At 38.8% G+C, this 14,079-nt stretch overlaps 2 protein-coding genes across 3 annotated transcripts; one reads left to right on the top strand and one right to left on the bottom strand.

The window, feature by feature from the left end:
* Nucleotides 1-584: 584 nt before the first annotated feature.
* On the top strand, nucleotides 585-8,238 carry emb (embigin). Of its 2 annotated transcripts, none has more exons than XM_044195369.1 (9): nucleotides 585-744; nucleotides 3,759-3,836; nucleotides 4,059-4,242; nucleotides 4,809-4,891; nucleotides 5,093-5,229; nucleotides 5,926-6,087; nucleotides 6,893-7,010; nucleotides 7,107-7,137; nucleotides 7,220-8,238. In XM_044195369.1, exons 1-9 carry the CDS (start codon nucleotides 600-602, stop codon nucleotides 7,278-7,280), a joined length of 999 nt encoding a protein of 332 aa, XP_044051304.1. In that variant the 5' UTR covers nucleotides 585-599; the 3' UTR covers nucleotides 7,281-8,238. The 2 variants fall into 2 exon arrangements, with proteins under 2 accessions (XP_044051304.1, XP_044051305.1); XM_044195370.1 differs by having other exon boundaries at nucleotides 5,932-6,087.
* A 588-nt stretch (nucleotides 8,239-8,826) lies between these two features.
* mrps30 (mitochondrial ribosomal protein S30) lies at nucleotides 8,827-13,980 on the bottom strand. The gene is made up of 5 exons (XM_044195354.1): nucleotides 13,185-13,980; nucleotides 11,870-12,015; nucleotides 11,436-11,541; nucleotides 9,824-10,000; nucleotides 8,827-9,387 (listed from the first exon to the last, which is right to left on the bottom strand). Exons 1-5 carry the CDS (start codon nucleotides 13,789-13,791, stop codon nucleotides 9,128-9,130), a joined length of 1,296 nt encoding a protein of 431 aa, XP_044051289.1. The 5' UTR covers nucleotides 13,792-13,980; the 3' UTR covers nucleotides 8,827-9,127.
* Nucleotides 13,981-14,079: the final 99 nt, after the last annotated feature.

Raw genomic sequence — 14,079 nt, forward strand, 5'->3', positions numbered from 1 at the left:
AGTGTGTGAGATGTAGTGAAAACTGTGTGTGCGCATATCAATGGTCCATTTTACACTTCTTAGCCTGTGCATCCATAATGCCATACATGAGGATGTTAAACTCAGTGTTATTAATATTGCGCACAGGGGTTGTTTCTAGGGGTGGAAAGAGAGCTACTACTCAAGCAGAACTACTCTTAACTCAGTTATGGTGACAGTTGAATAGCAGCTCTTCTGAAATCTACTCTGTAATTTTTTAATACATTATCTAAAATATAATTGTAACAGAATTTTTGGTTTTAGAATATGCTCAAAAAGGCAAAATTGTATGAAAAAAAGTTCTCTCTCCTGGATGTTTTCAAGAGGGCAGGCAGACCATGTGACTTTCAGCTGTCAGGTCCAACATTATAGCTCTCAGGTCAGGACATCTGTAATATTTTTATCACACACAGCTACATTTTGCTTCAATGCACAGGAGTGTTTATTTCAGTATGTTCTGTTCCCTTCAGGATCTGATTAAATAATGAATGGAGTCCATGGAGCCACCCACAGGCTGCAGGGTGATATCATGGCTGCGTCACTTGTGCAGTTTAGGGGGGAGGGGTGGGGTGGTTTAGACGATGCAGCAGGCAGAGACAGGAAAAGAACGAGTGAGAAACCTGCCCGCAGAGAGGACAGAGAGGATAATAATCATGTCCGCCACCTGGAAGCAGCTCTTTTTTCAGATCCTCCTGCTTCTCGTCTCCTGCAGACACATCAATACAAGTAAATGACTATTTGAGTTTAATTTTGAATGTGTGTGGTTGTGTTAAAACCTTGTTCTACCTTCTCTTTTCCCCACTAAATGATCTGCAACCTTGTGAGGAGGAAAATGTCATAGGATTTCCACACCATCATGTACCACTGTATCTACCATATTTTGGTTTGAAGTTGCTGGTAGTCAATATTTATTGTCTTTATTTTTCTCCTTTTTAATGGCCCCCAAAAGTATTCTTGTCAGGGTGAAAAATTCACTGAGACAGCATTTGCATCATCACGGGACACTGAAACTCTACATAAATTTAAAAAAAAAAAGTAATTATTTAAGGATAAAAAATAAATAACAGTATGCAAAAGAAAAAAGAGATAAAGAAAAAAATCTGATATAAAAGGCTTTTTATATAGCTGTGATCAGGGATATCAAACGGATTATCATTTAGGCAAACTGATAATTCACTTTAATGCATTATGTTTTATACTCTCCGTACATTTAAAATTGCCTCTGGCTGTACCCAATTACCTTTGATGTAATATCGCCAGTAGTTTTTGTCTTTTTTATGGAGTATAAGAAAAGGATAGATTCATTGTTAATAGGTTAATTTCCACAGGCTTCAGGAAACAAATTTTTATTATAATACCTAATTGGAGTATTTGATCCTGCCTTTGATATTTATGTATTTAAGTTTTGTTAGTTTTAGCTTGTGTATATTTTATCTTCATCATTATGACTCAATAGCTTTGAGCTGCATTTCTCTGTATGAAAAGTGCTATATGAAGATTATCAATACATATCAAGTACACCATAGCAACCATCTAGTGCAACCTAACAATCACTTAGCAACACCCTGGTAACCGCACCCTAAACAACTACCTAAGAACCACCTAAGGCCGTTAGCCTTACAACCCCAATGGCAACACCCTTCAGACAACACCTTACTGCATGCTAGCTACTAGTTATGAAGCACACACACCATAAGGTGTATATATGTACAGTATATATTGTTTTTTTGCATATTTGTCACACTTAAATGTTTCAGATCATCAAACAAATTTAAATATTAGTCAAAGATAACACAAGTAAACACACAATGCAGTTTTTAAATGAAGGTTGTTATTATTAAGGGAAAACAAAATCCAAACCTACATGGCCCTGTGTGAAAAAGTGATTGCCCCCTAAACCTAATAACTGGTTGGGCCACCCTTAGCAGCAACAACTGCAATCAAGCATTTGCGATAACTTGCAATGAGTCTTTTACAGCGCTGTGGAGGAATTTTGGCCCACTCATCTTTGCAGAATTGTTGTAATTCAGCCACATTGGAGGGTTTTCGAGCGTGAACTGCCTTTTTTAAGGTTATGCCACAGCATCTCAATAGGATTCAGGTCTGGACTTTGACTAGGCCACTCCAAAGTCTTCATTTTGTTCTTCTTCAGCCATTCAGAGACCTCAACCACAACAACATCCAAAGAACTGAAGGCCTCACTTGCCTCAGTTAAGGTTTCATGACTCCACCATAAGAAAGAGACTTGGCAAAAAAACAGCCCCAGACCATCACACTACCACCACCATACTTTACTGTTGGTATGATGTTCTTTTTTCTGAAATGCGGTGTTACTTTTACGCCAGATGTAATGGGACACACACCTTCCAAAAAGTTAAACTTTTGTCTCGTCAGTCCTAGGAGTATTTTCCCGAAAGTCTTGGGGATCATCAAGATGTTTTCTGGCAAAAATGCGATGAGCCTTAATGTTCTTTTTGCTCAGCAGTGGTTTTTGTCTTGGAACTCTGCCATGCAGGCCATTTTTGCCCAGTCTCTTGCAAAAAAAAAAAGAAATCAGGAAGGGGGCAAACACTTTTTCACACCACAGTATTTTACCAACGATGTGTTGGATTTCACAGTCGAATTAGTTACTCTGGTTATTGTATTGGGAAAGTAAAGAGGTCAAAGAGAAAGCTATCAGAACCATGGATAGTGCCTAAACTTGCTACCGTATACAGTATAGTATCGTCTCGTCACATAATCAAGTAGAGACTTGACATTGGACAACATCAACATACATTTACCCAGCAATCATTGCATATCTATATATGACAAAAATACCTAAGAAAATATTCATTGAATTTAATATTTTTTATACTTGAGTTTTTATAGTTTATATAGAATAAGCATATAATTTTGTTATAGATTGCGACTTACTATTTTACCAAAAAAAAAGAAGAAAAAAAACCATGACAAAGATGGGTTTGCCTTTGTGCCCGTTCTCCACTTATTGTGTTTGGCAAAACATAACAATGGACCCCAGTGCAACTGCACTGCCCCACGGTCTATAGTTAAGCCCCAGGCAGGCACCTAGCAACACCCTAGCTATCACCCCCAAAAACCATGTAGCAACCACCTCACAAAACTAACAAAAACATGTAGCAACACCCTGAAGAAGCCTGAACTGAGGGTGAAATGTCTTCAACAAGTCCAGTTGTCTTCGACTTAGCACTTAACAGTTGGTTTATCAAGAATACTTTTGGGGGACAACAGTTGTGGTTTAAATACAGTCACACCCTAGTTATCACTATAAAACCCCTAGCATCTCCTTAGTTATCACCATGAACAGCCTAGCAACCACCTGGCGAAACCCTGACAACCACTCTAAACACCATAGCAACCACATAGCAATGCCTTTGCAATGACCAATAATATCCTAGCAAACTGGCCAGAAAAGACAGAAAGCAAAACTACCAGACACATGAGGGAAGGAGAGTCTCTCAAAATAAAACAGGAAATAACAGACATAAACTCTCAAACCATGACAGTATTTGGTAACAGTATTCTCCCCTGTCTTGTAACACTGTGGGGACATCGACTAAACGGAAGTTTCAATCATTTAATTATTTGGTGAAAAATAATACTATGTTTTTATCTATGTTAAAATAGCCATTATTGAAGGAAAGAAGAAAAACATCAATATAACAGGTGATTCCAAACTTTTGAACGGTGGTGTATATATATATTTGTTTTTCTGTCAGAGACACCTGGCCCAACGCCCCCGCCGCTGGATCCCATCAGTCCCCTGCCAAACGATGTAAGGAGCTTTGTTCTTAAAGGTAACTGTTTTCAAATATCAATCCATCAGAACACGTTAAATCTTATAGCTACAGCAGAACATTTTGACGAGGTATTGTAGCAGTATTATGGCAGAGATGGGTGTTTTGCCAGGTCATGATGAGTGCTTGTTTGTTCAAATATAATCACACTTTTCTGAATGAACAGGGGTCTGATTTCCTATTGTTTCTGTGTTTGAAATCCTTCTACAACTCTCCACACAGGTGAAAGTCACACTGAGAAAGTTGAACTGTCGAAGGCTGTCAATCTGGTACTGGAGTGTATCTGGACTGGTAACCAGAACAAACTACCAAACATAACTGGGTTCTGGAGAAAAGATGGGGATGAAATTGAGAACAGCCGTCTCACAGTGCAGTTGGAGAATGACCAGTATAATCTCAAACGAGAGTAAGTACTTAATTATTCCATCCACTCGCTTCAGAAAATGCATTTTTATCCTAATTTGTCTGTCTTGATAGGTATATGCCCCTATCCACTGTGTGCTGTGCTGTCTGATATTTTAAATTCATGCATGTGTGCATCATGATTTACAAAGATGCTTGATATGTATATATTATTAAATATCATACAAATTAAATTTATATTTTTAAATGTTCAGTCTCCTCTACAGCAGCTTGAGAACTTGAGTTGGATGTCTGAAAACTGCCTTTTATCAGTCTGCACTGCCAGTCCATATCTGCAATTGTAAAAAATATTTTTTCTGGTAGTTAAATTTAGTTTAAAATTACTTTCTATAAAGACTTTATATAATTGACATGAAAGTAGAGCACATTGAGTTGCTACCACTACTATTTGTTTGTTAAATTATAAATGATCTTAGCACATTTTATTGCAGAATAGTCATGTTTTGATGAAAGAATCACATATTATATACAGACTTCCTTTTAACATTCATCCTAAATTTAACATAATAAGTTTTGGTATAAAATCTCTCATCTATTTTTGGTTTACAGGTTCAGCATTGTCAGCGAAGAAAACCTCGGAAACTACTCATGCGTGTTTGGAAGTGAAGCAAAAATAGACTTTGTTGTGGGAGGTACAGATCACATATATATCACATTTTACATTTCCCAGCCAACATTTGTATTGCTATCAGCTTACTATGTCCCTGCTGCTTATTCATAATGAATATCAATATGTACACTGTGTAACTATGTTTGAAGGATGCAAGATGCAGCCTACAGAGTGACATTTTCACAGAGTGATTATTTTGCTCTTTTTGCTTGCTGTCCGCCAGCTCCACAGATTGGTGAGATGCGAGATAAGCCGATAGTCAGCTATGTGGGGGACTCTGTGGTGATTACATGTAAAATGGAGGAAACCAAACCGAAACCCAACACCTGGAACTGGTATAAAGCTAATGGTACAGAGAAGGTGAGTGAGCTGCTCAGATCCTTCTTCTGTGTGGTTTTAAGTGACACTTGTGTCACTGGTGACTTTTGAATTGAAACCTTTTCAACATTTGTTTTGGAATCAATGGACTATAAATGGAATAAACAGGTCAGCACATTTGGCTAAAGTCCCTCATGGTGTAAACACACAGGTGTTTTCCCTTATTCGCCTGACTAGACCTCTTCTTCACCCTTTAAAGGCGGGACAACTTATTCCTTTATCATTTTTATAAATGCATGCAGTTTGGTGACCTCACTTAATCCCAGTATAGTTCCACACCTGAGCAGAGGTCTAATCAGCCCAAATATCTGAAAAACACCTGGGCAGGTGTGCAGGGCCTTTAAATTCTAAGACCCAAACTTGGCAAGTTACTGGGTACACAAGTCAAAATTGAACATCATAGAGGACTTCAGTCATAATCTTATCCAAAAATCCTGGAGAAGTCACTTTAAAACAAACGAGTGTTGATGTTTAAATGGAATATGTATTGATGTATTAATGTGTCTTATTTAAATTCTTATCTTTCAAATAAAAAACCTCACGAGTATTTTGTTTTTTACTGTGAAAGATTGGCTAATCTAAACAAACCCAATAGAGACGGGCCCCCATCTGATGAAAAATGCATGACATTTAAACACACTCATGGCCTCTGACCCGTTGGACTGATATTTGTCCTAGGAGCAGATTTTCGCTGATGCGGAGCCTCACCGGTATGAAATCAAAAACGAGGAGAGGAAGACCACACTGGTGGTGCACAACCTGACAGAGACCGACTCCGGCTTGTTCTACTGCGGTGCTGTGTACACCATCGGCACCACGGTGGGCCACATGGAGCTGAGGGTCAGTTATGGAAAGTCACTAAGCCGAAGTACATTTACATAATACTGTGCTTAAGAGCAATTTTGAGTATTTCTAGTTTATGGTCATTTATACTTCTAGGGAAGTATTGGACAGCTGTAATTACTTGTTACCTTTCAAGATTTAACCTATAAAAACACACAATAAGCTTATAAAATGCAACACATTGTCAAAGGATAAACCAGTGGTTCGCAACCTTTTTGGCTTGTGACCTATAACAAAAACACAGTGTCTACTTGTCACGTTTCCGTTGTCTAAGTTATTAACACATTTCCCCTCTAAACCTCTCAGATGGTTTCATTTTAACAACAGTTTGAGACCCAAAGACATTAAACTCTCCAATATTTCACTAAAAAGCAGAGATTAGAGAAAAGTCCAAAACAATTATACAAATTTGAATAGCAGAACTTTGTTTTTAATTCTTTCCTGCCCCATTAATCATCTCACGACCCCTCAGATTTATCTTGTGACCCTTTGGAGGAGGCCCGAACCCTAGGTTGGGAACGACTGGACTAAACTATCTAACTGTATATTAAGTAGTTAAAACTAGCTCCACCTCAACCAGCTATGACAGTAAAATGCTACTTATGCAATGATGCTTCAGTATTAACAATCTAATAATTTCATATCTAATAATATATCATTTACATGGGACATTTGACTTTTTAACCACATTTTGTTGACAATACTTCTGCACTTTTATTTTAGTAAGGTTTTGAATGCAGGACTTGTACTTGTAATGGAGTATAAGTAAAAAATCTGCATATTTCTTCCACCACTGCTGAAGGTCATCACTATCTACGAGCCTCTGAAGCCCTTCATAGCCATTGTGGTCGAAGTGATCGTCCTGGTCGCCGCCATCCTGCTCTACGAGAGAAGTCAGTCCAAGAAAAACTACACAACAGGTAGTCAGACGGCATACAGATGCTCATTTACGTCTGTGTGTACTGTATTGTGCAATATGTTGTATTCTAACTTGAAATTATCTGCCTTGTTCTCAGAAAATGGACCGAATGACCAAACTAACACGCTGTGAGTACTATGGGAAATTTCTCTAAAGATATTTGAATATATTTGTGGTTTTTCATGATGTACATCTTTATGCCCTCATCAGGACACAGGGAGAAAATAATGGATCAGAGGGAAGTTCTTCAATGAGACAGCGGAAGGTTTAAAGACTGCAAATACAACAGAACCAAGCTTCTTTAAAACTGTTGACATATTTTGACTATAGCAATATCTCATCAACTGTTTTGTGAATATGAAGTCTATTATAGTACCAATATTTTCACCAAAAAAAAAAAAGCGCAATAACTACCACTTAACAATCACTCCTTTGATTCGTACAAAAGTAGCCTCTTTTATGTACGAGTTACATTTTCAGTTTCTAGTTTCACTGGAAGATATGTTTCTTATTTTTAATCCACAGTGGTGTCATGACGGCTAAAAGAGCAAAGCATAGATTTTTTTTGTCTTGAACCCTGTATTTCTTCACTTCCTGTGGAAAAACTGAGACAATGTGGTTGAGTTCTGACATCGCTATGCCTTTGACATTTCTCTTTCACAACGGAAATGCATTTTCTTCTTTATGCATTATGGTTTGTGAGCAGTGCCTTACACTCTTCAAAAGCACTTAATTAACCATTCATACTGTGCTTGCAACTACTTTGTCACTTTTTAGAGTTTGTCCTTACAGTAATGTTGAGTGGCGCATTGCATTTGTTATTTTCTTTCACATAAACCATTATGAAAATGATACATTATTGATTTAAATTAATACCTTAAAATTATGAATTATGCATACAGTACTCATTACTCGGAAGCATATTAGGCATATGCGAGTGATTGTATTACCAGTGGCTCCCCCTTGGGGGGGGGGGTGTAATACTGGTAATACTGTAATGTGTGCCTCACATGCTGTATATTACCTTAATAAACGTGTATATCAAGATATATCATCATGTATGCAGATGCTTGTGTATCTTTTTCATGTTAATGTATCAGAAGATGGTCCGAAAGGTCATATTTCCTCCTAATCATGACTTCAACTGTGCGTCTTTACTTGTCAATCAACTTTACCTAAAAGGTGTGCCACTGTATACGTAAACAAGCAAAATAAAACTACACGTCACAGTCACTGTGTTGGTTTCAGTAACTGTCTGTAATAACTTTCAACTTGCATTTTACACTCCACCAATTTCACACAGTCTGTTTAAAGGTCTTTGGGTGAACTACAGCACATGTGAGAAGTTGTATAAATCCTTGTGTGGCTCCAGAGGGAGCTGCGTGAAATCTGATAAATGTCCTCAAGTGATGTCACCTGAGTCAGTGTGGGTTGGGGTTGAAGTTAGAAAGAAGTGAGCTTACCGGACCTCCGTAGCCCGCGGCTCATCTCTGCTTGAGGCTAGCAGGTCGAGGCTACATTAGCCACTACTTGAATAACACATCCGAATCTCCAACCAAACTGTCAGCGGTTGACTTGCATTATGGGTAATATAGGCAGCACTTTTTGACAAGGAAGAAGAATATGTGGAATAAAAGACGATATCTCTGGTTCTGCTGCATCGATTTTGATCCTTTGTTTTTAAAAAACTGTCCAGTGCACAGGAATGCCATGCTAAATCTGTGTAGTACTCTTTGACAGGAAAGTGGGTGTATGAGTAAAAAGATGTCTTATTAATGTTAACATTTTAGTAGTAAGCACTGACAAACACAAGAGCGTCAATTTGAAAAGTATTACTTTAGTTTTGCATAAATACAATCTGCACAATAATAATCAGAGATGTGTGTGCAGTGTTTTTTCAGTACTTTGTTCAGTTTTCAAACTCATAACACAGCTTAACACAGATTTTTCTGCTTTTTTGAACATTACATTTTATACAGTCTTCCTCATGTCTGCCATGTTGGGCTCTTTAAAGCTCTTTCTCTTGATTTCTTGCATCTTCCAATGGCTTGGAGAACATAGACTCAAGGAAATCTCCCCTAAGACAGTTTACCAAGGCAGACAGGAACCCGAAGAGCTCTACGGCTGGTTCATGAGAAATTGAACCAGAAGCTTGACGACACCGTCGTTCAGACCCACAACCTCTCCATCCTGCACACTCTCGTACAGTCGCAGGCTCTCTGTGCCCCACAGGAGGTTTTTCCTGGGGTTGTCGGTGTCCGTCTCCACAGAGAGGGCCACTGTGTTCAGCTGGTAGCAGAAGAAGGAGAAGAACTGGCCGTCTGTGATCACAGCCTGGGACACGAAAGGCCGGTTGACATCCTCGTGGTTCCAGAAACCTACGGAGGTGAGAGGGAAGTATGACCACCAGCTACTTCTTCGCTCTTCAGTAAAAATCCACTTTAAATGACTTTAAAATATAAACATTAATTTGGCCAAATGTAGACGGTGTGACATCAGGATGTTTCTAGCACTGCTACAATATTAAAAGACAACAAGATTAAAAGAGCAAATATGCCTCTGTCCTCTTTTGGAGTTACTCTGCTGTAAACTGTTTAACTGATACAAAAACAGTAACTGTCACATATAAGTCAGACTGTGAAATCAAGAGCAAAGGCTTTTTGATGGTCCTATTTCACCATGTGAAGTAAGAGTTTGGAGTTGAGTTTCTGCCCTCAGTACAAGGACAAAAAGAAAAATGGAGAATCACCACAACAAATATATACAGTATCATAAGCTCTGCTGTAGTACGAGATGCATGTGCTGATAACTCACCCTGGTACATGGCCTGAGCTCCTGTCCAGGCGAAGAGGCTGGCGAGTCCATTGGCTCTGAGGAAGACCTCCACCTGATCGGACTGCTGCCGTCGAGCCATCCGGTCTCTGTGGTATCGGTCAGGCACCAGGTGGAACTGAGTGTGACCGTAGCATGCTGGGTCTGGTAGCTTGGCACCTGTTAATGAGACCAGGAGGACGGCGCTAATGTAAACCGAGCACAGCTGAGAGGAAAGAAAAAAACATCATGCTTCTAATGTTTTTTCCAGGATGATGTGAAGTGTATAATTGACAACTTTTTCCATACAATTGATATCTTTAACAAACTAACTTCTATTTACCCAACTAGGATGGACTGTCTTTGCCAGAAAAGTTCAGAGCTGCAACGATTAGTCGAGCGAAAGAAAGTTAGTCAGCAACTATTTTGACAAAGCTATACATTTTCAAGCAACAAATGCAACATGGTTGATGTTTCAGCTTCTCAAATGTTAGAATTTGCTTCTTTTTCTTGTCTTACATTATAGAAAATTTTATATCTTTGGGTTTTAAACTGTTGCTCGAACAAAACAAGAAATTTGATATCATTTTCCTGCTGTTTTATTGACCAAACAATTCACTGACTAATCGAGGAAACAATCAGCAGATATATCTTCAGTGAAAATAATAGTTGCAGCTCTGGAAAAGATTTGATGCTGCTGCTGCATATTAAGGAACATGCTATTGATCTGCAGAAACGGGGACAGCACTTAACTTGGAACATACAGTATACAAGAAAACAAAAAACTGTAAGAAGCCTAAGGCTACAGACATGTTAGACCAGTGGAAATGCTAAGAGCAAAACACCAAACCAATGTTTGTCTCCAGTAATAGTAGCACCAAAAACAGGATAAACATCTATCTCATAGACTGGACTAGAAAAGTACTGCAGGTTAGACTTTTTGCATATCCTACACTGAACATATATACTGCATATAGACATGTATACATGCATATACTGTACATAATCACCTACTTCATGTATATAAAGTAATCTTTTACATAATCATTTACAGAAACAGTTTGATGTTGTTGTTTATTGTTGCTTTTTTTTTTTATTCATGCACACATCTATTTGTTCACCTACTTGTATGTACACAGTAGTTCTATGTTTACTTTTACCTGTCTCTGTTGTCCTTGTTTTTAGCTGTATGTCTACTTCTATTTATCTTCTTGTAAATTGCTCTTGGAACTGTGTGTGTGTGTGTAAGTATTTTGACAGCAACTTAAAACCAGAGTCAAGTTCCTTGTATGTGTACACATACATGACCAATAAAGCTGATTCTGATTTGAGGGACTGAACAGACACTGAAAGCTGCATGTTGGCGCCCCCTAGTGACAGCAAGAGGTAACTGAATAATGAGAATTCAACCCATATGCTACAATATGTAACCAGCACACAACATGCTCGTGTTTACCAACTTGGATGGTTTACACACAGATGCTGATCGGACTGTTCATCAAAATCATGCACATAACACTTTCCCATTAACGGTCTTTTGGCTGCTCAAAAATCACGTAATCAGGATGAAGTAAGACACAGTGGATGCGACTGGTCTCTCGTAGCTGTGTGTTACCTGTAAAGATATTGTTGTCATACTGTCTTCTGAACAGAGGCATCAGGTTGGGAGCAAATGCGACCTCTGGTACTTCAGCTGCGTAGGAGGCCTCCAGCGGGGTAAACTAAGAGAACGACAAAGTGATTAGAGCAAAATCACACGTTATGCTTGACAGTAAACTGAAACTATTACTTATATTATCAGTCTCTGTGTGTCAAGTTGTGTAACATTTTATAACATCTTTCAGTGTGAATCTATTTCAATTATTTGTGTCCTTCAATGGTGTGCCATGATTTGCTTTGAGTTGCTTTGGCTCCGGTTTGGTAGGTTTGTCATGTATGAAAACCCAGATTAAGATGAAAATGCCATGAGATGTTTTTACGTGTTGCTCTGGGTTTTTTTTTTTTTTTTTTTTTTAATCATAAAGTCCATGGTCTGAAAATGATTTCTACCTGTGGCAGTTGCTGAGTAATCCTAATCTGACTGTGGGGGAGGTCATCAATCTGGAACCTGGTTGGCTCTAGCCGGCCTCTCCGGTGCCCCTTTGGGATGATTCTCTGTCCTCTCCTCCAATAAAAGTTTACCTGGGGATTAATATCTGATAGAGAAACACAAGGAATATAACTTGCAGAGGTCAAACAGTCATTTCTGTGGAATAATCAGAATCTGGTCATAGAGCTGAGACAAATATCTACGTACGGAAATACTACTAATTTTGGTTTATGTATTATCTTCATATGTGTCTGAGTATCAAACCTCAATCTGAGTGTCTGGTCAGATTTGTACGCTTGTTCACTTATTCTTTGGTCAGATTGTTCTTTATTTAAATCATAAATTCACCACTTTTAGACTGTATTTCATTTGCGCAAAGTTCTCAGCTGCTTGTATTTAAACCATTTTTCAAATTTGAGAAGTTTGGCTTTTTTTTTGGTTGAAAGGAAGAAAGAAAAAAAAGCAGCTTTGTAGAAAATCTACAATGTTTTTATTCCTCAAAGTGAGATATTGTAAAAACGTATTGTTTTGGTATCAGTTCCAAAACTCAGGTATCATATCGGCACTAGTATTAAAACAGATAAAAACATCACCCTGCCCTAGATATACTTGTGCTAAAGGCAGCACTTTTAGTGAGGTGACTTACTTAACTGTTCTTGTTGAATGAAATAAGGCTGCAGCTAATGATTATGTGTTGATTAATTTTTTAAATACTTTCTTGAATAATCATTTATTCTATGTGAAAATAGTGAAAAATGTCCAACTAAATTCCAAGCGACCGAGAAAAAAATGCTTTTTGTTTTGTCTGACCAACAGTCCAAAACCCAAAATATATTCAACTGACAACATTATAAACAGAGAAAAGCAGCAAATCCTCACATTTGAGAAGCTTGCACCAGCTAATGTTTGGCATTTTTGCTTGATAAATTCCTGAAACAATTAATCGATTAGCAAGTTGTTGTCATGTAACTTTCTGTTCATATATGATTAAACGACTGATCACTTTAGCACCAAAGTGAAATATAGGCTACTATGAATGCCGCTACTTTCCCCAATGGTATCCACATTGCAAATAAACGATTCTCTGATAAAAATTAGGATAAAAACCTTGTTTACTGGTCCATTTAGCTAACTAACCAGCCACATTCACAACAGTACTACAGATGTAGTTTTAAGAGGCACAAGGGCTGGAAATGATGGTTTCAAAGTGCCAAAGTGGATGGCAGGGCAGCTAATTCACCACAGTTTGACTGGTGCCGTATCAATCATCCTTACCTAGACTGGAGAGGAGGAGCAGTGGATTGTATTTGGCCAGACTGTAGGTGAGTCCAGTCACAAGGTTTCTCAGAAAAGGTCCAACCATCTGCTCCTGCTCTCTGTACAGGAAAGGTTTGCGTTTCTTCATGTACCAGTGCTCCTGTAAAATCACACGACTGACCAAGGAGCGGATGTCCGCGAACGCATCACTTTCAATCCCCGGTACTGTGATTTGAGCTGCGGGTGGCGGCGAGCTGTCCTCCCCCTCGGTCTTCTCCTGGCCCAGGGTGAATTTCTCGGGCAGGCCCGGGATATATGCGGTCTTGGTAAAGTGCTGGTACCATTTGTCTGCGTTCCGAGCGAAAGTCTGAGGGTAAACCACAAATTTCTCCCGCTGGATACGAGTGATGAGGGAGAGCTTCTCCTCCACGGAAGAGGCACATATCTTTTGTACCTGTTCCTCGACCTGACGCCGCAGGGCAGATTTGCTTTTAGCCGTGAGAGAGGGGACGATAGGGGGGTACGCGGGATCCTTGACCGCAGCCTCGCTGTGGACAAGCTTTTGGTTTCTAAACGGAGGCAAGTTTTTAGGGAACAGCAAGGGCAGCCGTGTGCGGGCCGCCATGTTTCTCAAATGACTTCAACTTGTTCTTCCGTTCCGTTGACATGTTAACTAGCAGTCTCCCACAACAGCGTCCCCTACTGCACGAACAATATAAATATAATTACCATATTCGACAATGTTTTAGTTGTCTAAAGATCTACCACTATAAAGGAACTAAGACACGTAAACTGTATTATTCTAGTTTATTTCAGATTAAGGCCATATTATATGATTTACTTGTATATAGCTAATGTTAGCATTGGAGGACGTTGAAGCTCTTGAAGCGACCCTTGAACCATTAAAAAAATG

The sequence above is a fragment of the Siniperca chuatsi genome, linkage group LG5 (assembly GCF_020085105.1).
Source record: "Siniperca chuatsi isolate FFG_IHB_CAS linkage group LG5, ASM2008510v1, whole genome shotgun sequence".
NCBI lineage: Eukaryota > Metazoa > Chordata > Actinopteri > Centrarchiformes > Sinipercidae > Siniperca > Siniperca chuatsi.